At 41.2% G+C, this 24,965-nt stretch overlaps 1 protein-coding gene and 1 pseudogene across 3 annotated transcripts in view; one reads left to right on the top strand and one right to left on the bottom strand.

The window, feature by feature from the left end:
* LOC113019579 (protein NLRC3-like) overlaps positions 1-18,076 on the top strand; it is a 28,637-nt gene extending 10,561 nt beyond the window's left edge. The window contains exons 7-12 of one of the 3 annotated variants that reach the window (XM_026163350.1): positions 6,700-6,873; positions 7,029-7,202; positions 7,415-7,588; positions 12,563-12,736; positions 16,835-16,881; positions 17,057-18,076. In XM_026163350.1, the coding sequence (XP_026019135.1) occupies positions 6,700-6,873; positions 7,029-7,202; positions 7,415-7,588; positions 12,563-12,736; positions 16,835-16,881; positions 17,057-17,592 (1,279 nt within the window). In that variant the 3' untranslated portion in view covers positions 17,593-18,076. Of the gene's footprint in view, positions 1-6,699; positions 6,874-7,028; positions 7,203-7,414; positions 7,589-12,246; positions 12,384-12,562; positions 12,737-16,834; positions 16,882-17,056 lie in introns of those variants that run through there. The other 2 variants (XM_026163351.1, XM_026163352.1) reach the window with 2 other exon arrangements.
* Positions 1-24,965, bottom strand: part of LOC113019578 (protein NLRC3-like) — a 576,297-nt pseudogene that overhangs the window by 229,824 nt on the left and 321,508 nt on the right.

Here is a 24,965-nt window from a genome sequence, read left to right as displayed (position 1 = left end):
CTGTGAGCGAGGGAGGGAGAAAAAGGAAAAGTACGAGTTGTCACCGAGCAAAAACGGGAGCTGGAAGCATGTAAATACACTCAACAAAAATATAAACGCAACACCTTTGTTACTGCTCCCATTCCCCATGGGATGGACGTAGAGACCTAAAATTCATTCCAGATACACAATATAACCATCCCTCCCAAACAGTGGTCACAAATCAGTCCAAATGTGTGGTAGTGGGCACATCTGCTATATTGAGATAATCCATCCCACCTCACAGGTGTGCCACATCAGGATGCTGATCTGACATCATGAGTAGTGCACAGGTGTACCTCAGACTGCCCACAACAAAAGGCCACCCTGGAATGTGCAGTTTTGTCTCACAGCAAAATGCCACAGATGCCACAAGCAATGAGGGAGCGTGCAATTGGCATGCTGACAGCAGGAATGTCAACCAGATCTGTCGCCCGTGCATTGAATGTTCATTTCTCAACCATAAGCCGTCTCCATAGGCGTTTCAGAGAATATGGCAGCACATCCAACCGGCCTCACAACCGCAGACCTCGTGTAACCACACCAGCCCAGGACCTCCACATCCAGCAGGCTCACCTCCAAGATCGTCTGAGACCAGCCACCCAGACAGCTGCTGGAACAATTGGCTTGCACAACCAAACAATTTCTGCACAAACTGTCAGAAACCGTCTCAGGGACGCTCAACTGCATGCCCGTCGTCCTCATCGGGGTCTTGACCTGACTCCAGCTCGTCGCCGTAACAGACTTGTGTGGGCAAATGCTCACATTCGATGGCGTCTGGCACGTTGGAGAGGTGTGCACTTCACGGATGAATCATGGTTCACATTGTTCAGGGCAGATGGCAGCTGAGAATGTCCCAGTTCTTGCATGGCCAGCATACTCACCGGACATGTCACCCATTGAGCATGTTCGGGATGTGCTTGACCGGCGTATACGACAGCGTGTACCAGTTCCCACAAATATCCAACAACCTCGCACAGCCATTGAAGTGGAGTGGACCAACATTCCACAGGCCACAATTGACAATCTGATAGATTCCATGCGACGATGTGTTGCACTGCATGAGGCAAATGGTGGTCACACCAGATACTGACCGGTTCTGGGTCCCCAGACCCCCAATAGCGCAAAAAACTGCACATTCCAGGGTGGCCTTTTGTTGTGGGCAGTCTGAGGTACACCTGTGCACTACTCATGATGTCAGATCAGCATCCTGATGTGGCACACCTGTGAGGTGGGATGGATTATCTCAATATAGCAGATGTGCCCACTACCACACATTTGGACTGATTTGTGACCACTGTTTGGGAGGGATGGTTATATTGTGTATCTGGAATGAATTTTAGGTCTCTACGTCCATCCCATGGGGAATGGGAGCAGTAACAAAGGTGTTGCGTTTATATTTTTGTTGAGTGTATAATAATAACTACAGCAGCCAAGAAGAGTGCCTGACGAGCCCAGTTGTAAGTAAACTATTAAGACTCGACTGTACACTGTGTTCGTGTTTTCCTCCGAAACAATAAGTTCCGTTGGAGCAGCCTTTCAACGCCTCTCTCTGTCTCTCGCAAGCAAAGTTGACCCACACAACAAAGTAAAGCTATTTTTTGGCTACCAGCCCGACACGGAACCCACCGTATTAGCCAGAGGTCCCTTTACTACGGTTTGGAGCTGCAGACCTTCAGTAACAGTAATAAATCACAGCAATAGTACATTCACGTAGTTGTAAACAGCATGATAATATATTAAGTAATCCAAAGTATTCAGAATACGTTACTGTCATTGAGTAACATAACGGAATACGTTACAGAATACATTTTGGGGCATGTATTCTGTAATACATTTTAAAAGTAACCTTTCCAACACTGGATGTAACCTGTTTGTGTATTACACCTGTCGATGGATTGTGTTCTGGCATGTAAATAAGAGGTAGGAGACAACACTGGATCCTTGGGTTCTATACTGCAACATCTGCAACACATAGAAATACAGGTCTGTGGAGTATGTGTGTCACACACCTGCTAGGGTACCTCTCCTCCAGCCATGGTGAAAGGAGCTGTTTCCTGCAGCCTAATCAATTCCACAATAATATAATAAACCAAATGCAATAAATTGTTTTAAAATATTAACTTAAGCTCTCAAAAAAACAACAAAAGCACAAAATAATAAATATATCACTGTTGAATAGCCAAAAACCACTTGAAGGAAAAAATACACAAAACAATACATCAATCAGACAAGCAAATATAACCCAAAAACCAGGACACAACATTTTGGTGCTTATAATTCAAACATTAAACTCAAATACAATCATATTAAGAAACGCCATTCAACAGGCAATACAACACTGTACCACAAACACAATCAATGAAAAACCACATTCCCAGAACAAAAAACCATCTCGATACCTGCAACACATAGAAATTCAGGTCTGTGATCTGTGTGTCACGCGCCTGCTAGGACACCTCTCCTGACAGAACACAGTGCATGCCGTTAACAAAATACGGCAGCGATTCCTTTCAGCTCCTGCTAGTGATCAGGCTAACTTAGCATGCAAGTACTACAGCTGCATCCTTGGTCTAAAACTTATTAAAAACTTGTATTAGTGAACTCAGCCTCCTACCAAAATTACACCAAATGAGTCTGTTAACAAGTGACCAAAACGCAGCAGTTCGGGTATATTCAAATTGCAGCTTGAGGCCTTAGGGAACTTTTGTTAGCTCAAAGCAACGTGACAATGGCAATGCTGAAAGGAGCCGTGACCGGGGCACACATGCATGTGCCTACGTTATCACGCAGCACATAACCACACAACACACACAGACATAGGCAGGATGTTTTGGTGAAATTCAGAAGTATTTAACACATATGCTACATTCACCCCCCGAATTTCACCAAAATCACTACACATCTGAATGTTACTACAGAAGAACCTGGCACCTCAATGCCAGAAGGTTTGCTGCTGCTGTTGTGATGATAAATGCAGTGAAACTGGCCACTCATTGACAGGACGCTTGCTGCTTCATTGCAAATCAGGGATACAGAAAGAGGCAGACATCTCGGTGCCGGAAGTTTGGTACTAGAAAATCTTGATGCTGCGTAGCGAATGGGGGATGAAGGAAAACCTGACAGCCCAGTGCAATCCCCCCCCCCCCCTCTGGCAAATACGTTGGGTTCCGTGTCGGGCTCATAGCCGAAAACTAGCTTTACTTTGTTGTCTGGGCCAAATTGCTAGCGAGAGAAAGAGAGAGGCATTCCAATGGAACTTATTGTTTCGGAGGAAAACACGAAAAAAGTGTACAGCTGGGTCTTAATAGCTTACTTACAACTGGGCTCGTCAGGCACTCTTTTTGGCTTTAGTGGTTATTATTATATTTGCATGCTTCCAGCTCCCGTTTCTGCTCGGTGACAGCTCATACTTTTCCTTTTTCTCCCTCCTCGCGCTCACAGACACATAACGGGTATGGCAGTCCATTCTCCCTGCAGCATGGACTACACTGCCCATGAAGCTACATTCTTTAGGGCTATGCCTGTAACACTCTGCCTATTGCCTTCATATTAAATCATTTTTGTGAATAATTTTTTTAAATATTTCTTCACGTCATTATGCAGGCCGCAAGTAGAAGTGACATGGGCCGTGAGATTGAGACATAGCTATTAGAGCCTCTTAATGCGTGTTTTCTTTGGGGCGTGGAAACCAAAAATAGAGAGGGCATAGCTGAACATATGAAACAGGAAAATACCACAGTGTAATCCCTTTATTTCAGCAAAGTAACTGTATTCTGAATACCACCTTACCACCTGTAATGGAATACAGTTATTCATATTTTGTATTTTAAATACGTAACGGCAGTACATGTATTCCGTTACTTCCCAACACTGATGGTGTTTAAAGGCAGGTGCGCGAAGATGAGCTTGTCCCTCCTACCTGGTGTTGACAGGTGTGTGGAGCTACGAAGTACGCTGTAGCTTTGCTGTTGGAGTTGCAATTTGCTTCTGCACATAAAACATTTGGATGTGTGGGGACAAGAAGCAGTTGACCCAGGCTACGGTCCAGTCTGAATCTTTAGCGAAAGAATATTCTTGGGATATTAGGTACGGTTCTTCAGACATCTTTAGGAGGTTTAGTTGTCTTAAGTTGTTCACTCACAATCTTGTCTTAATTCCTGGAGTCTTGTTCTTCCTTTCTAAAGCATTCTATTTTAGCCAGAAGAATGTTAGTACATCTTCTTATGTTGGTAATCCAAGCTCATACCTTATATCTCATCTTCAGTGCAGAGATCTGATTTTTACATTTATGACGTGGCTCCTGTAATTGTAGAGAAAAAAATAAGCCATCAGAAAAACCATCGAGTATGGAGAAAAAACTCAACTGAAATTGTTTCTTCTCAGAAGTAATGTATTATTATAACTGGATTCAGTGGTTCTGGAAGGCTACTGTAACAATCTTTCACACAGAAATACATTTTGCTTCTTGCTTTTCCTTTGGTGTTTTCTGACAGCAATCATTGTTAAATTAATTTGGCATTTCAGATCATCTTGTCTGTGAAGGTTCTCAGTCATCCAGGTCATCGTAGTCAAAGGAGCTTGCAAAGAAAAGTGTCTGGACTTCTTTAAGTTACTTGAAGACGTTTCACCTCTCATCCGAGAAGCTTCTTCAGTTCTAAGGTCAAATGATGGAGAGTCCCAGATATAAACCTAGTGGGAGTAACCCCCCCACAGATGGTTTGAAAGAGGAGTGAAAGAAGCCATCTATGTCCACTGTGAGCGACCATCTTTGAACAGAGGCGGGTGTTTACGACACCAACTCTCTGCCATCTATAATCCAGTTTTGAGATCCCTTCCCAGACGCCTTAACGCCCACTCACATCCTGGACCATCTGATCTCAGGAATTCGCATGATAAGGTGGGGCCAGGTTTCACAATGAACTCACCCGAAACTCCACACCCAGTTTCACACCTTGGCTCAGGCGATTAGAGGATCATCAGGGGGTCCTTTTGTCCCTCTGTGGGGGGTTACTCCCACTAGGTTTATATCTGGGACTCTCCACCATTTGACCTTAGAACTGAAGAAGCTTCTCGGGTGAGAGGTGAAACGTCTTCAAGTAACTTAAAGAAGTCCAGACGCTTTTCTTTGCAAGCTCCTTTGACTTCAGATCATCTTCTTCAAATGCACCTTTTAACTGGGGGGCTCTTTTATATCATTAATGTTTGTAATCCAGCATTATATATTATGTTAAATAGGTAATGAGTAGAGCAGGGCGATATGACCAAAAATATTTATGATATACATTTGAAAATTTGTGATAATGATATAACTGACGATATAATTGACACTAGACAAATACTTTACAACTCCACAACTTTATTAGTGCAAAAAAAAAAAAATCAATGTATTTTCACTTAAACAAGCAGCTGTTTATTATGTGCATTAAAGTTATATAAAAATTTAACAGTGCAAATGTAAATTCCTTGCTGACAGTTTAACAAAAAGGCATTTCTAGTGGAAAATGGCTATATCCTCTACATAACCATGTATAATATCCACAAAACTTATATACACACAATACGGTAGTGGTGGGCGGATCGATCCAAATATCGATAGTACCGATACCAAGTCGGCATCGGTATTGGATTGATACTAGCCTAGTGAGATTGATTATTTACTGTGAGTTCTGCTCGTTTTCGGCAAAGACGAAACAGCCACGTCGCTGGACTTGCCGCTCCTGTGAATTTGTTTACATATTAATTATATTTTTACCAGTTTTTGTTGTTGAGAATTTTAATTGTAAGTTTTGTATTATAGTTTATCAAAAGTATGTGTTTTAATTTATTTTACTGGTTTGCGTGCACTTAGGATTTTTCAAAAAAAAAAAAAAAAAAAGATCGCCACCACGCCAGACCCAATGGCATTTTCATGCTTCGTAGCATCATTTATTCTTAAAATAATCGTTTCTGTAACAGTAAATTCAACGGCTGCAGCTCTCCCACTGCCAGCCGTACACATCACCACCACCAAAACTGCAGCGGCATCACAGCATCTGCCATGTGTGTATGAAAACAAAGGCACTGCGCATGTGTGTTTTACCCATATTCTATCGCGATATTTCATTTTCTTATCGTTGCCCATCGTTATACCGGTATTACCGTGAACGGTATGATATTGCCCAGCCCTAGTAATGAGTGTAATAATGTGAAAACAAAGATGTATCTTGCTGTAATTTTTGATGGTGTGGATTTCCACTATCATATTCCAGAACCGGGTTCTGTAATTTATGCATCAGCATGAGACGACTTTATTTTCAATCATGATCAAAGTTTGTTTTCAGAAGTAGAAGCTAAAGGGGTGCTGTTCTTAAGGACCGAGTGCTGCCCTTCAGCAGATGTCCTGAAACTGGCCAGTCTAGTCTGGCAAGGCTAGTGACATTAAAAGGAAAGAAGCTCAAGTTGCTTGCTTCATATAGAGAATTAAATGAGAGAAATGGTCCAAGACGGGACAAATAGGACTTATTTTGGCCTGAATATACACAGATATTAAAATCTTCCCTGTTTTCCTTTTAGATATGTTGGTATAATTGTGTTATTTTATAATGTTTTTATGTTGGTATAATTGTGTTATTTTATAATGTTTTTATTTTTTCCAGACACAATTTTTAAGTTTATTTATTTTTGTTTGTTTGCTTTTAGATTGAGCAGCTGTAACCTCTCAGGTAGAGTCTGTGAAGATTTGTTGTCAGTTCTCAGCTCCCAGTCATCTAGTCTGAGAGAGATGGACCTGAGTACCAACAGCCTGAAAGATTCAGGAGTAATAAAGCTGTCTGCTGCAGTGGATAGTCGACACTCTAAACTCGAAATTCTCAGGTCAGATCAAGTGCTTGTTGTAGTTTCTTATTATTTTTCATTATTTATAAAATTTCAAGACAACCTGTTAAACAAAAGGCAATAAAAATTATTTAAAATTTTGGATTAATCATTGCTAATTATTGATTTTTCATGTTTTTTTTTTTAATTTCCAGACTGAGTGTGTGTAACCTCCCCAAGAAATGCTGTGAATCTTTGTCTTCAGTTCTCAGCTCTCAATCTTCAAGTCTGAAAGAGCTGGACCTGAGTATCAACCACCTGCATGATCCAGGACTGCAACTTCTATCTACTGGACTGCAAAGTCTAAATTGTAAACTGAATACGCTGAGGTCAGGTTGAGGTCAAATTATATTTGTTTGTTTAATTAACAAATCAAATATCTAGCCAATAAATGTCAAGCCCATCTATATGTTGTTTTATCAAAGTAGGGCATTAAAGAATTCTGAAAAAAAGAATATCGCTTAATCTAATAGTTCCTCACCGCACCCTTGTTACAATTTAACAAGGGCATTTCTTTTAATGGTCATATTATTTTTTTCAGACTAAGTCAATGCACCTTCTCAGAGAGAAGCTCTGAAGCTCTTTCCTTGGTTATCAGCTCCCAATCCTCTAGCCTGAGAGAGTTGGACCTGAGTAACTCTGACCTGCAGGATTCAGGAGTGAAGCATTTATTTGTTGGACTGGAAAGTCTAAACTGTAAACTGGAAATTCTCAGGTCAGTTTAAAAATTTTCCATCAAAGATCATTGAACACATTATGTTTATAACTGAATCAATAGATCATCTTTATAGAAGATGGATCGTCAGCTTTGCCTTTGGATGGATTATTACCTTCTAAATTACTGTCTTATATTTTTTCATGGTGGAACTTTTTCATAATTTCTTCTGCTCTTTTTGAAATTTAGTGCAGTTTTGCTTCCATAACATACCAAGTTCCTAAGAAAATGTTGGAATGATATGTTTAAGTGTTGGTTACTGTCCATGTTTCTTTATATTATTGAGACTATGTGGAGTGTAAATGAAATAAGGACCTAGTTTTAGTAAAACTAAAAGTGACTCATTTATTTGGCTGGAAGAAGGTGTGATAGAGGGACCCAAATGCACACAGTGTTGCAATGCAAGTCAATGTTTTGTTCAGAGATTTTCAGTGTTCAACTTTTCAACTGTCATCTCAGCCCAGTACCACACACTCTTCTTCCTCTGGAACAGCAGCAACTGGAATAGGGAAGACATGTTTACTGTGATGGATATCCGCTGTGCCAGCCAGCTTTCCCTGGCACTGTCCCCTGAACCCGCTGCTTCACCACTCCCATGCAGCCACAGCAGGCGATTTAAAACATAAACTACAAAGAGAGAAACTGAAAACTACAAACTTATTGAAAACTGAAAACATGCTAGGCCTGAAAACACTGCCTATGGGAAACACTGGGTCAGGGAGAACAGAACTCCCACAAAATACCCTAACCCTAACCCCTAACCCTATCCTTCAAGCCCAGTCCTCTACCAGAGGCCTGGGAGCTTGCGGGTTCTACACAGTATCTTAGCTGTTCCTTGGACTGTGTTCTTCTCGACAGATATCTCCAATTTTGTTGCTGGTATCTCCACTTCCTAGTGCTCCGATTACTACTGGCCTGCTAGAATCTTGGACCCTTGTCTCAGGGGCATCTTTACACAGCCTGCACCTGGGATCTTGCCTAGTGTGACAGACCCCAGCCTCTATGGATCTTGTACTCAGAGCTTGTTCCTGTGCTGCCATGATTAGTGCCTCTGTGCTGTCTTTCAGTCCAGCTTTATCTAGCCACTGTTAGGATTTCTGGATGTCTGTCAGTTCCTCTATCTGCCCATGGTAAATACCATATCATACAGGCGCCTGTAGTTCCATGATGGTTCTTCCTCTTCCTCCTCTTTCTTGAGTTTCTGATAGAGTTGGATGTCTCGAGACCGGTCTCGAGACCAAGACCGGTCTCGAGACCACTTTTACGTGGTCTTGGTCTCGTCTTGGTCTCGACGGACTTTTGTCTTGGTCTCGGTCTCGACGGACTTTTGTCTTGGTCTCGGTCTTGGTCTCGCTGTTTCGGTCCTGCGTTCTCAAATCGACATAGTGTTTGGGAGATTTGGAGTCAACCATCAGCGGAGCGGGGGAGTGGCTGGCTTACTGGGCTTAAGCCCGGGTCATTTTTTTCAGAAGCATGGGATCTTTTGGAGTGTAATTTTTTAGTTAGATGCCTGACTGACAACTGTATAAAACAAAAACAACACACGAAGCACAGAGCGCACCGTCATAAATTCCCCCTAATTTTGGTATGATCCGAGCTCAGGCACTAGGTGACTGAGCACAGCACCCATGTGAGCGAGGGGGGAGAAGCTGCTGCCTGCGAGTTTGCTGCAGACAGAGGAGAGCTTAAGTTTGACCAGGTATCAAAGAAAATCATTCGTACTGAACTAATAATGTAAATATGACGGTGTATCACAAAAGATTGATATCAAACTGATCACTTGGTTGCGTTACTTGCTCTTCGAGTGAATCAACAAATGGATAAATAAAAAGCCGAACAGCAATGCTGATTTTTTAGAGAGTCTTAGCTTACATTTCATATTTTCAGTTGTTACCCTCCACGGCTAAACAAACTCTCTAAATCGGTTTCAATTGTGTACTGATGTACACAACAATGGACATAAGGAGCTTCTTTCAAAGAAAAAACTCAGGTAGATGTTATTTTATATATTATGCTTTGGATGTTGTTCAGTATATCTATGCAAAACAAGAGGAATTTCAATACACAGCAGTATATTCACAGCTGAAACCAGATATTTACATACACTTTATGGAGAAAACATAAACTTTTTTTTACTGTTAAACATCAATTTAGAGTAAACTTTTGTTTTAGATAAATAAATGTTGAAATATCTTTTGAATTAGTTAAATGTCAGAATAAAAAGAGGAGCTGTCTATTTTAATCACTTTGATCAAATGTAGGAGCACATGTACACTAAGTTTATTGTTAATTAATAAGAAACTCCAGACGATTCGATTCTGAGCTGAAGAAGCTTCTGATAGGTTAGTAGAGTCCATGTGAGTAAACTGGTGGCACACCTGTGGATGCATATAAGGCAAAACACAGAGCCTGTTTCTGTGACATGGGAAAATCAAGAGATGTCAACCAAAACACCAGGAAAAGAACTGTGGAGCTCCATAAGTGTGGCTCAATTTTGAATACAATTTGGTGCCATTTGCAATTAAGAAATACAGACAGTTTCTCTCTTTACTCTTAAAGTTAACAAATATGTTTTTTATATTTATCAATCTAAAAAAATAAACATTTAGTCTGATTTGATGTTACAATTAAAAAGTGTTTTTATCTGAAGAGTTTGTAAATATCTGGTTTCAACTGTATATTTGATGATGTTGGTGTTTGGCTTGATTGTCAGCACAAAGAGGGAGAGAGAGGAGCAGAGAGGGAGAGAGAGAATGAGGACAGAACAGAGATGAACAAGAGCAGGTGAGACACACATGTTAGTCAAATGGTTGTTTGCCAAAACTCATCAGAACATGTGCCTAGTGTTTCTTTTTAGATACCATTTGTTCCTTTTCAAATTCTATATTTATTAAGTTTTGCAGGCTTGTTTGCACAACAAGGCTAAATAATTATATAATCTTTTCTCAATCTAAATATTGTACTTTGGTAGAATTAAAAAATAAGTGTAGTGCAGGTCTATGATGATTTTTAGTGCTACTATCATCTAGTTCTGATTCTGGTTCTGTCTTGGTTACTGTTGTAGTCCTGTTTTAATTCCGGATCAGTTCTGGGTCTGGTTGAATTGGGGTTTAGTCCTCGTGTCTCGATACAGGCCCGACTTTCTTCTGCCTTGCTGCTTAATTAAAAAACTAGTTTAAGGTGTCCTGCATATGTATATAGAATAGCATCTGGCTGCAGTTTAAAGACTTTTTTTGTCTCGGTCTTGGTCTCGTCTCAACTTGGTCTTGGTCTTGGTCTCGATACCCTCTGGTCTTGGTCTCGGTCTTGGTCTCGATACCCTCTGGTCTTGGTCTTGTCTTGGTCTCGGATTAGGCGGTCTTGACTACAAGTCTAGTTTCTGATGCCTGAGGTATTCACTGAGCATTCAGCTGGGATAATCTTCCTGATGTATTCGTGAATGGTCATTGTCTCATCCTGGATGGTAATACTGACACTCACCAATCCCCAACCTCTTTCCTTCTGCTTAGCGTACAGCCTCAGGGTGTGGATTTGAGGTGAAATCCTCCATGCATGCAGTTGTTTCTATTGTTTCCTTTGGCTACCTTATTATCCTAGCAGGGTACCTGATCATGCGTAGGTGTTGATAGCCCGTATATTGTTCTTAACGTTCACCTGACTCCTCAGGACTTGCCTTACTCTCTGCAGGTAATTGTTGGTAGCAGCCTCTTCATAGTTCCCATTTGCCTGTGGGATCCCCAGGTACTTGCAACTGTCCTCTTTATCTGCAATTTTGCCTTCTGGTAGTTAAATCCCCTCAGTTCTGACTACCTTCCGTCTCTTTGTTATCATCGGACTACATTTCTCCAGTCCGAACGACATTCCAATGTCATTTCTGTATATCCTTTTTAATATGGATCAGTGAATTGATGTCTCATCCACTCTTGGCAGACAACTGCTCCATTCTGTAGTCAGTATCCGTAGCCAGTCTTGTCAATGATCTTACTGAGGGGGTTCAGGCCTATGTAGAACAGCAGCAGGGACGGATTGTTGTCTGCCACATTCCCATTGAGTTCATGATGAAGGCTCTTAGGTCCTGTTGGTCTTGTATAGGTCTAGGCATTATAGGATCCAGGTATGAAGCATTGAGTCATAGGCCTTCTTGTAATCAAATCATGTAGTTCACAGTTTGGTCAGCCTGGTCTTGCAGTCTCGTTTGATTGCACGGTCTACCAGTAGCTGGTGTTTTCCACGTCTGTTATTAGTCTTAGTCTACAGTCTCCTTCTCCATGGAGGGTGCTGCTTTGTGGATGATGATATATTCTCACACTGATCCTGCATGGTGATGCTACCATCCACCCACTCCTCCTGGATTCACATCTTCATCATCATCTTTATCAATCCTCACAATATTCCACCTTCATCCGCTTCATGTTCAGGTGCCTAATTTTCTCCATGGGTTATGGTGGGACGTTGAGTGCTGAAGTCAAACAGATCTCAGAAATTAAAGACTGATTCATTTATATTTTGTATTATGAGAAGCAGCTAGCTTATCCATTATTCTCCTTATAGGCTCGGGCTATTCATAGATTTGCTATGATACTCTGAGCATTTTTTCTGTTTTCACTCGTAATGCTTTTTATATGCATATCCTTAACTTTTGTCCTCTCTGTCCACAGTTTGTCTTTTGTTCTTTTCTCTTCGTGCACATCCCCCTGTGCCCACCTCCCACCCAAACAGCCATGTTAAATGGCTAGTCTTGATCCCCAATGCTACAAAGTGCTCCTCACACTGATGGTCTTATTGATGGGGCTTTCTTGCTGATATTTCATAGCAAGTTATATTGTACAGTAAGTTAACTTGCGCTGCCTAATTCGTTTTTCTTTTTAGTTGTAAGTACAGTTAAATTAAATCAAACAGATGGTTAGATGTTATTGTTTCTAACAAACAGAAAGTCATTGGTTACAGATGGATTGTTGTTTTGTGTGTCTGCAGTCTGTCAGGCTGTCTGATCACAGAGGAAGGCTGTACTTCTCTGGCCTCAGCTCTGAGCTCCAACCCTTCCCATCTGAGAGAGTTGGACCTGAGCTACAATCATCCAGGAGCCTCAGGAATGAAGCTGCTGTTGGCTGGACTTAAGGATCCACGCTGGAGACTGGACACTCTTAGGTATGGAGAGAATGTCTGTTTGAGAAGGAAGAGCTGCATACATTTCAAGTGCAAAGGGAAAGCCCTTCTCTGAATTGAGGAGGGGACCTAAGAGTACATCTTTCACCATCTTAGAAAGCTGTGATTGCAGCCATTCCCCAACTCTCTGGGAATGGTACTCATGGCCATTGATTACTGATCAATGGTTGTTGATCAATAGTCATGATAATTTGCATAATAATGATAATGGAACTGACCTTATAGCCCATTGTTCATTCAATGGTGCTAGTTTCAGTTATTGTGCAAATGTACTGTTTATAAGTTTGGGGAAACCTGCAGTTACTGAAGAAGTTACTTGAATGAGTGACAAACATTTTCTCCCACTAACAACACTACGTTCAGATGTACAGAATCAACTTTTTGGGATTTCCTACATTCTTCATTCACTTTCTGTTTGTTTCATGCAGATGTAACATGAACAATCACACATGTAGGAACAGTTTTTCTTTGTTCACAGCATAAACTGTAGTCTAGTTGAACAATGAAGAGATAAATATGTAGCAATTTCCGAGGAGAACTTTTCCAGGAACAATAATAAATGTCTTTTGCTGGTGTCTTTTTCACCATTTGGATAGATTGCTTTATGTTTAACAATGCACTGCTAAATTATTTTTCTCTGTCTCACCCTGATTCATATCAAATTAATCTCTGCATAAAAATGTACTAAAGACACATTCATGCGGGCCTCATTCTCTGACTCCCCGGGCTCTTGCCACCTCACCGCTGCATCATGCAGCTTCCGGCCTAGAAGATCTTACTTAGAGCTCAGTAGCAGACACGGTGGCAGATTCAGGGCCGCCATCTGGGGCTTCCCTGACAGCAGTGGCAACAGTTGTGGTGCCCACTCTGCCGCTGACACACCTCAGCAGTGGCCTTAAAGGTCTCCAGGAAGACCTGGGAGTCATCTCCCTCCCCTATCCTGTGCAGCGACACCGACAGTGGATGGGGGATGGTGATGCTGTAGCCCCGACCTGCCACTTCTGCTACTGCCAATCACATGCGCCTGAAATTTTGCCAGGTGCTTCTGCTGCACCACAGCCTGATTATTGTTCATTGCCACCATGTAATATGCAGCAGCCACGTCATCAAGTGGAAACACTGTCCATGTTTATTTTCCACTTTGATTGCCATGACACACACTACTGGCAGCCTCTTCATTGTTTTCTGGCTTGGCACCCAAGCATGCAGCTTTCCAGCTGCACTCTGACACTCTCCAGTCTCAACTCCAACTTAACTAAAAATCACAATGTATTGTCATGGTGGCCCTGTGGCTGACAAACATATCCCACATAGCAAAATTGGTATGGCCCACACACCGCAAAGAATGACGGCCCTTTGGTGGCCCAGATCTGGTTTTCCAGAGGTGGCCCACACATGAGCCAGCACAAGGCCAGTTGCAGACACACTGGTGGTCCTGTGCTGGCCCATGTGTGGATTAACTCTGGCAAAGGAAACTCTGTTCAGACAGTGAATGGACTGATTCTTATATAGCGCTCCTCTACTTTCCCGGATTACTCAAAATGCTCTATACAACATGCCACATTCATGCAATCAAACACTTTCTTTGAACTGAATGCCACATCAACCAAAACCACAATCGGGACAGATATGGCATGCCATCGCATAAACAGATCTGGCCCACATCTGGCTGCCATACAGTCTGCCATGACACTAGTCAGTCAGTCAGTCAGTCAGAAGTGACAGCTTAATGCCACATCTGGCCAGACATCTTTTCTATGAGCCTGGGCAACATAACCCAAAACATATGCCATCACATAGACAGTGCCATCTATGCCAGCCCTGGCCCATATCTGGATGACATACCACTTACCGTGCCAGAAGTCAGTCAGCAGTGCCGGCTTGATACCAGATCCGGGCCAGACCTGCTTGCTATGTAGGGATTGTTCTTCAGCATATTGCATAACCAAAGATAAATGAGGCCCTGTTTCTCTAAAATGATGTCACTGCCTTATTTTTTATTTGAGCTGTCTTAGCCTGGTGAGACTCAGGCTAAAATATGTGGGTTGACGCTGACAGTGGGGATAACTTTTCAAGTAACCTTTGAAAGCTCCAAATTACCACGAAATTCATGCTTATAATAAATGCATGTAAGCTTCTGACCACAAATTTAAGAACAGCTGAAATTTTTTGAATTTTTGTAATATTATTCATGTTCAAACAGATGAGCTCACATGTAACCCACCCTCAAATATCTCAAATATGATCTAATCTCCTGAACTGTAAAAACGTGATTAAATAAAACAATTTTTGAACAAACTTGTTCAACACACTTGAGTAACATGGATTTTTCTTTGAAGATGAATTCCATTACTTTAGTATACAACAAATCATTAAATTTCATAATAAATTGTTGTTTCAGATTTGGTTCATACTTATGTGAAGTATAAATGCCTAGAAATGTATCATACTTCTTAAAATATTTTGAATTGAAACTACATTTGAAAATATTAAAATCCAAGTACAAAAATGAGAAGCTTTTCAATGGGAGCAAAAATTGATAGGCGAACATTTTACTGTCTCACACATTGTTTTGGGGTTCTATGTAGAGAAAATGTTGGACTGTTCCTTTTAGAGATGGCACGATACCACTTTGTTATGATACCGATACCTATATCATGAATTTGGATATCTGCCGATACCGATATGAATCCGATATAGTGTGTTTTTTAATAAATACTGTTTTTTTTTATATCTTGCTGCATTTTGTATAAGTTCATACTTAAGTTTAAATAAACAACAACAATAAAGCTATTCTATTAAACCTGTATGTAAAAAAAATGCACTGTGCACAAAATATTTCATAGTTCAGCAACACTGATCAATCTAATAAACTTAAACCTGCACCATCCTCCATATTCTGGTATTTTAAAGAGTACTTAGCAGAAATATTAAGCAACATAACTAATGGGGTTGCAAACTCCCAGCAAAAGAAAAAATAGGGAACCACCCCCCACCTCATGATTCTTAATCGACGTAATCAACTTTAATTTGATGCAATGTGAAAAAAAATACACAGAAATAAATTATTTTTCCACAATAATTAAATAGATTCAACATCTTTCTTCAACAGAATTGCAGAATTCACAGATGGTACTTTCCCAAAGGAAAAAGTACTATAGCTTACTAGGGTATATTAGACTTAAAAGTTACTATACACAGTAATGGACTTCTATACATTTTAAATCAGATGTAAAATGGGTGTAAGATTCAGATAATTATTTATTAAAAGCTAGACATTTTAAATGAGAATAAGAAAGAAAAGTATGTCTTTGTGCCCCCTTTTCCCTGTTCATGCTCTATCAGCCCCCCTGGCTAAACTTTGCTAGATCCGCCCCTGCACAGTTACCAGCCGTCAGCTACGTAGAAAAAGATCCTCGAGTAGAAAGTAATATTAAATAAATTCTAACAACAGCTTATCAAGCTTAAACGTGCTGCAGTTGTTCAGCTGCTGGTTTCCTCTTTCTGGTGCAAACTGGGCCAAAAGCAAAGAAGAGAGACGGACTCGCGACAGAAAAGCCGATCAGCTGATCATTGATCAGTTTCATGATTGAAGTAGCAGCAGGAGAGAGAGAGAGAGGCAGTCGCTCCATATATCGGTTGTTAAGCTTAACATGGGAATGCTTTACAAACATTCATAGATGAACTTACACACTTGCTTTACTTCTCTCTGGGATAACTTTCTCGGAGATGAAATACTGGTTTGGTAGCCAGGCTACAAATACATGCAGCCGCTCTATCATGTGACGCATACTGCTCCGACGTGCTACGGTTATGAGCCGAGTTACACTGTGTTGCAAGTTTTGTGAGGTGTTTTCATGATATTTAATGGATCGGATTACATTTTTTATTTATTTATATTTATTTATAACCGATCCAGTAATTTAGGTCAGTATCGGACCGATACCGATACGTGATATCGGATCGGTCCATCTCTAGTTCCTTTATCAGTGTCTAACAGTATGTGGATGCGAGCCATGTAATGTCCATGTGTGCATGCTGAAAGAGACTGTGCTTGTCTGACCCCCCTCCTCCTTTCAGGTTGGAGCCTGCTGGAGTCCGATGGTTGACACCAGGTCTGAGGAAGTGTAAGTGTGTTTTTACTGTGGTTCATGAAAATAACGCAGCACACATTCAATCATCTTCAAACTGTTACATCACTAATTCATATCTCTGATGTCAGGAGTCATCATCAAAGTGTCAATCAATGAACAGATGATGGATCAATAACTGCAGCTGGATTGTGTTTGTTCTCTCCATCAGATTCCTGTCAACTCACAATCGACACAAACACAGTGAACACAAACCTGCAACTGTCTGACAACAACAGGAAGGTGACATATGTGGAGGGGGTTCAGTCATATCCTGATCATCCAGAAAGATTTAATGTTCATCCTCAGCTGCTGTGTAGAAATGGTCTGACTGGTCGCTGTTACTGGGAGGTCAAGTGGAGAGGAAGGGTTGATATATCAGTGAGTTACAAAGGAATCGAGGGAAAAGGAGACACTTATGACTGTAGGTTTGGACAGAATGATCAATCCTGGAGACTACGCTGCTCTAATGATGGTCCTCATTCTGTCTGTCACAATAAGAGAGAAACACCCATCTCCTCCTCCTCCTCCTCCTCCTCTGTCTCTAACAGAGTAGCAGTGTATGTGGACTGTCTTGCTGGTACTCTGTCCTTCTACAGAGTCTCCTCTGACACTCTGATCCACCTTCACACCTTCAAAACCACAATCACTGAAATGCTTTATCCTGGATTTTCGATCTGTTCTAGTTCCTCAGTGAGTCTGTGCTAAGTTGAGTGTAAAGAGTGAACTCCTGTTAGAGAACACTCTGACTCTTGAAGAGCTAATTCAGTCTGTACATGTCTGTCTCTTTCGCTCAAACTCATTTTCAGAGTCATAAATTCAATCAGTTTATGTTTTAAACTGTTAAATGATTCCTTGTAAACTTTAGCAATCATTTTTGCAAACTAATAAGTTGAAAATGCTTCAGCCATATAAGATGAATGTATTGGCTCAATAGTTTATAAAGCAACATTTAATGTCTGAAAAACATTGAGACTGTTAAAGACAGCAAACTGTGTCTTCGTAGTAAAGGCCCAGTGCGCTCTCACTGCTGCTGTTTATTTCTAAGGTGACGGCTGCACATTGGAGCTGTGAAACTTTAAACTCCATTGAGACATTAAAACTTACTGTCCCACAGCCTGATAAAGGGGACGTGGAAATCGCTGCTGTTTGTGGCAGATCAAAGTGAAATAAATGTAATTGGTTGAACAGGTATTTGTGGTCTGTGCTTTGTGTTTCCAGCAGTGTGAAAGAGACTCAGCGGCAGATTAGAATCAAGTTATATAAACATTTCCACTTTCTCTATTGAAAGTAGAAACTAGAGAACAGGAGGGAGTCAGAGCTGAACATTTCTGCCTGTTTCACATTCTCCTTGAAAGTAGACTTTGTAAAAAAAATACCATCGAGAGCTATGACGAAACTGTCTCACGTAAAGACCACCCCAGAAAAGGAAGACCAAGAGTCACCTCTGCGGCTGAGGATAAATTCATCCAAGTCATCAGCCTCAGAAATTGCAGGTTAACAGCACCTCAGATTAGAGCCCAGATAAATGCCACACAGAGTTCCAGTAGCAGACACATCTTTACATCAACCGTTCATAGGAGTGTGTGTGTGAATCAGGCCTTTCTGGTCAAATAGCTGCTACAAAACCACAACTAAGGAAAAGCAAAATGCAGAAGAGATTTGTTTGCGCCAAGAAACACAAAAAATGGACATTAGACCAGTGGAAATCTGTGCTTCGGTCTGATGAAATCTTTGGTTCCACCTGACGTGTCTTTGTGTGATGCAGAAAAGGAGAACGGATGGTTTCTACATGCATGGTTCCCACCATGAAGCATGGAGGAGGTGTGATGGTGCTTTGCTGGTGATACCGTTGGGGATTTATTGTCACAGTCTGGCTGCGAAGCTGACTGTATAAATTTGAGGATCGGATCTGAAATGCAGACACGAAGGAACGAGAAGAAAACTTGAATATAACAAAATGCAAGCCGTTTAATATGACTGATAAGAAAGGTACAAGAACAAAAAGCATATACACTAGGAAGAAACTAACTAGAACCGAACTGGGAGAAAATAAATGTGAAACACAAAAGATGAAGAACAAAACCTTGAACGTGGCAAAAACCTGTACTTGGAAAACCCTGGAGACACAGAAGCATGGAAACATGACAAGAACAACAGACAACCTGACAATGAACGAACAGAAACACACAGACTAAATACACACAAGGGTGGTTAGGGGAAGTGGATACACATGGGGAAACAGCTGACACTAATCTGACATAACGAGACAAAGGAAGCGACGCCAACTGCTCTGACATAGGACACAAACCTTCAAAATAAAACAGGAAACATGAGATGAAGACATGATAATACACACCTGACAACCTGAAATCAAAGACAAGAAATACATGAGACTAACCAGAAGATGTAAGTGAAACACAAATAGATTAAACTTGAGGCAACTAAATAATGAACCTAGAACTTAACATTATGTTCCAAATATAATAAAGAAGATCAGAAAACAAATGAAAATGCAGGGTCACAGACCCAGCCCCTGACATTTATTTTTTATAATTATTTTACTAGTGCAAAGCAGTAATCAAAGCAAAAGGCAGCTATTTTCAAGAATATAAAATATAAAACATTTTTTAAGTTATTTCACACTATTTTGTCCATCCATCCTCTCCTGCTTATCCTAGTCAGAAGATCTGGAGCCTAACCCAGCTGTCTTAGGGTGAGGGGCAGGTTGCCAGTCTGACACATAGACAGAAAACCATTCTTATTCATGTGAAAATATAGAACTACTAATTAACCTAACCCCACTAACTTTTTGACTCTTGGAAATATGGGAGGAAGCAGGAATACCCAGAGAGAACATAGAAACCACACAGAAAGTCCCTGGCCTGATAGTGGAACTATGCTAATCAACATGCTTCTGTGCTGTCTTTAGTACATACGTGTCCATATGTGTTTATTTGTAGTTTTGATGCCTTCAGTAAGAATCTTCAATGTAAACGTCGTGGAAATAAAGAAAACAACATTAAATAAAAAAAGGTGAGTCCAAAACTTTTACAGGTATTATATACGACAGTAATGCTTCCAAAAAGATCACGTTTTTTTCATCACACTTTGGATCTGACTGTTTAAGTGAATGGAGAACCTTTATTGGTCTTCACAGTCTAGAGCTAAAAAAAATAATGACACATTCAGGTCATGTTATAGCCGTCAGACAGTGGGTTTTGGAGATTTTATGTTTTCCTTAACTCCCTGTACTTGCGGTGTTCCTCAGGGATCTATATTGGGGCCAATTTTATTCTGCGTTTACATGCTTGTTTCCATTCATACACCGATGACATTCAGATTTCTCTTCAACTGAAGAGAAGCTGTTCTGCTCCACTTTTACCTTTCCTTTAGTCTGTTGATGAAGTTAAAGTCTGGATGGCCTCTAACTTCCTTAATGTTTATGAGAACAAAACCGAAGTGATGGTGTTTGAACCAAGTGTAATCCCAGCACATCTCATTTTAATCTACACAGTCTTGAGCCTTTTATTAAGTCGAATGGCAAAAATTTGTGGGCTATATTTGACAGCAATTTCACCTTTGAAAAACAGATTAACTCAGATGCTTTTTCAAACCGAGGCTTTTATCCAAGGTGAAATCATTTTTATATTCTAAAAACTTTGAACAGGTGATACATGCTTCCATTACATCCCAGCTGGACTATTGTAACTCCGTATATGTTGGAGGTAGTCAGACCTACCTTGCAAGGCTGCAGTTGGTCCAAAGTGCTACAACTCGTTTTCTGACACGAAATAAAGATGTCAACTTAGTTCCCTGGTGCTTGCCTCTCTTTACTGGCTTCCTTTTTTCACATCCAAATTGATTTCAAAATTTTATTATTGACTTAAACAGCCCTGAATGGACAGGCTTTTGGGTCAGTATTTGACCTCTTGCAACCTTATCCACCCTCTAGATCTCTTAGATCAAATGATAATGATTCTTTGCTTTTAGCCATAGCAGGGTCTAGGCTGGTTTAAAGAGGTGATCAAGGATTTCAACCCCTTACTCATCAGGCTTCTACTGTCAATATTTTCAAATTTCATCTACAAAAAAACCATTTGCATTCACTGACTTTTTAATAGATTATGAGAGTTATTTGGTATTTGGTACTATTATTATAAATGATTTGGTATGAGTTATTTTGTATTTCCGTACAACACTTTGTTCAGTGTTGCTGTTGTAATTAAATGTGCTATATAAATAAAAATGATAACAATAACATTGGCTGTTTTCTTTTATAAGTGCATGTGTGCTCATTTGGAATAAAAGAAGCCACATTATAATGGTTGGATGCTGCTTTTTAATCATGTGTCATGTCATGATCACGTGTGCTATTCTCAAGCATGTGTTGTCTCATTGAGGAATGTATTTACTGATCTTTGGCTCTAAAACTGAAAAAAATCTACTATTAAACTAATAATTGCACACACATAGATTTAAAGATAAACCTTTTTCAGAGATGTGAAGATGCCCCGCCCACACACATATTAGCTGGACTCAGCCCCCACATTGTAGAGCTGGCAGAGAAAAGCCCTGTGGTTTAAAGCTCCTTTCAGTGCCTCTGAGAGTTAATGTGATAGAAACAGTGAATCCTGGTCTGCTTTAATCCAGCTGTTTCACACTGAACATCAGCTTGGATGAAAATGGAAGTTACTGTGGAGCCTTATTGAGGGGAGGCTTATGAAATGTGAAGAAACATGTTGTGGTGGGCAGGTGAAGCCTCATTAAGCTTGGAGGCTTTACTTCTATTTACACCCAAAAAGATTCAAAGCTTCGAGTCTTTGATCTTTGATCGACTTTGATTAATCAGTCATTTGGGGAATAATGTGGTACATTAGGAATGATTATTAACAGAATCAGGTGCAAGATTGATTTTTTTCACAGGTTTTTCATCCAAAATCATTTTGTCTCTCCTGTGGCAGCCTCAGTGGACTTCTCCTCTGGCTCAGCAGTCCAGCAGCTTTAGGAAATCTAATTTCACCTGGCACTGGTGATGCAGGAATAAACAGATATCTGCCAGTTTCCACACTGTTGGATTTGTTGGAAGTGTCTGATGTGCTGCCAAGTATTTGAGGGGGTCTACTGATCTTCCAAGTGTGGCTCTCTCATATACTTGTGACAGAAAGAAAGATGAAGCATCAGCTCAAACAGAAAAGTATGCCAAAATGCAAAATGTGTGCCGGAAAACTAACACTGCACATCACTCTGAACACACCATCCCCACTGTCAGATATGGTGGTGGCAGCATCATGCTCTGGGGGTGCTCCTCTTCAGCAGGGACAGGGAAGCTGGTCAGAGTTGATGGGAAGATGGATGGAGCCAAATACAGGGCAATCTTGGAAGAAAACCTCTTGGAGTCTGCAAAAGACTTGAGACTGGGGCGGAGTTTCAGCTTCCAGCAGGAAAATGACCCTAAACATAAAGCCAGGACAACAATGGGATGGTTTAAAACAAAACATATCCATATGTTAGAATGGCCCAGTCAAAGTCCAGATCTAAATCCAATCGAGAATCTGTGGCAAGATCTGAAAGCTGCTGTTCACAAATGCTGTCCATCTAATCTGACTGAGCTGGAGCTTTTTTGCAAAGAAGAATGGGCAAAGATTTCAGTCTGTAGATGTGCAAAGCTGGTAGAGACAGACCCTAAGAGACTGGCAGCTGTAATTGCAACAAAAGGTGGTTCTACAAAGTATTGACTCAGGGGGCTGAATAGTTACGCACACCCCACTTTGCAGTTATTTATTTGTAAAAAATGTTTGGAATCATGTATGATTTTTGTTCCACTTCTCACGTGTTCACCACTTTGTGTTGGTCTCTCACGTGGAATTCCAATAAAATTGATTCATGTTTGTGGCTGTAATGTGACAAAATGTGGGAAAGTTCAAGGGGGCCGAATACTTTTGCAAGCCATTGTAAACGTAAGCTGCTGGACAAATGAGCCACGAATATATTAAACACTGAACCAGTATGTATGGAGTTATTTTTTTTTTTTTAAATTGGAGGAATGAGACTGTTATGAACATTTAGTAAAACATTCAATTCAATTTTATTTATATAGCACCAAATCACAACAACAGTTGCCTCAAGGCGCTTTATATTGTACAAAATAGATACAGAGAAAAACAACAATCATATGACCCCCTATGAGCAAGCAATTTGGCGACAGTGGGAAGGAAAAATTCCCTTTTAACAGGAAGAAACCTTTAACAGGAAAAACTCAATGCATCATGGGAATCCCCCGGCAGCCTACGTCTATTGCAGCATAAGTAAGGGAGGACTAGGTCGAGCCCTAACTATATGCTTTACCAAAAAGGAAAATTTTAAGCTTAATCTTGAAAGTTTGGAACCAGCTTCCAAAGCTGGTTCCACAGAAGTAGGGCCTGAAAACTGAAGGCTCTCCCTCCCATTCTACTATTAAATAGTCTAGGAACATCAAGTACATGAACTGTTGGTGCTTGGGTTTATATTTAATTATTGTTCTTTAGAATTTCCTGCTACCGTTTACCAAGTTGTCATGACTTGTCCGAGGTTTGCTTTATTAAAATCTCCTGCTACAATGTGGGTTGAGCCCGGATTCTTCTTTTGAAATGTACTCAGCACATCATGTAGTTCAGACAGAGCCATACCTGTGTCCGCTTGGAGTGGGATGTAGAGCACCATGGTGATTACCGAAGTGAACTCATAGGGCATGAGGGTGACACTTAATGCTCAGGTTTTTCCAGAAGGGGCAAGCAGCCACTGGAGAGAATAGAAATGCTGTTGGCGTTGCACCACTTTGTGTTTACCATGAAACACATTCCTCCTGATTTTGTTTGACTCTACCATTCTGTCAACGTGAAGCACAGAGAATGAATCCGACAGCTGGTGGGTGTCAGTCATGTCTCGGTGAAGCAAAGAATGTTGCAGTCCCTCATGTCTCGTTGGAAGGTGACTCTTGCTTTTAGGTTATCCAGCTTGTTCTTCAGCAACAGTAGATTAGCCAGCAGGATACTGGGGAATGCTATGTGACGTGCCTGCTGTCTCCGGCTGTTCTGAACACCAGCGCATTTCCCCGGGTGCTTCTTCGTTCTTCACCTCAGGTAAGCAACCTGTCCATTGTTGTTGTCTGCGCCACGGAGTATCTCAGTCAGCCATGATGGGTTGGGTTTAAGCGTCTAAGATTACATGTGCAAACTTGTTACCTGTTACGTTCCCCTGGGGGGTCTAGGCGGTGAGGGGGAAGTAACAAAAGTGACCGGGTCAGAAAAAGGAGTCAAGAGGCGAAACAGTTAAATAAAACAGTTTTATTGAAGTAATTAAACTAAAAGAGGCGGACAAGCCGCTATCACCATAAAAGAAACACGAACAAAACTCAGGCGTTGGTCAGTAATGCAAAAAGGTCAAAAGGAAAACGCAGCTCACCAGCTGTACCCACACAAATGGCACTCTGGCCCAGAGCTCACCTTTCTCTGGGCTTAAATACCTTTAATTGCTGATGGGAGTCAGCTGTGCCGGAGGGAAAGGTGGCATCACAGGTAGGAGGTAGTGGGACACGCCCACACAGGCATCCTCAGGAGAGAGAGAGGCCCTGCTAGGGCCGTAACACCCCCTCCCATAAATGCAAACCCATGGTTTGTCAAATTTACGATAACACAAAGTGAGTCCATAGCCGTTTCATGAAGAAATTGCAGGCTTTCCACCTACCAAACCCCATAGCACCGGTTAGGCATTGCCTGCGGGAGCTGCCAATCCCATCTCAGTGGGTTCACAACATTCCCAGAGAGTGGCCCCAAACCCTTGAAACAGTGTCCCATGGGATAGCCAGGGCTTCGAACTATCACGTGTGGAGAACCCAGCAGGCAGCTAGCAGGCTTCGCTGAAACACAGACATGATTGTTAGCAAGGGGTGCAGGTCTGAATGGTGGTTTTAAACATGAACCGGAGAAAGGGTCAACCAGCGGCAGCTCAGGGTTAGTTGGCCTCGTACACTGATTACGGGGTGCTACCAAGCAATTATGCTCCAGGTTTAGCCTTTCCGTAGGTCTGGCAAGCTTGTCAGT

The sequence above is a fragment of the Astatotilapia calliptera genome, chromosome 3, assembly GCF_900246225.1.
Source record: "Astatotilapia calliptera chromosome 3, fAstCal1.2, whole genome shotgun sequence".
Lineage (NCBI taxonomy): Eukaryota > Metazoa > Chordata > Actinopteri > Cichliformes > Cichlidae > Astatotilapia > Astatotilapia calliptera.
Note: the sequence above shows the minus strand (reverse complement) of the source record. Positions and strands in the feature narration are given on the sequence as shown.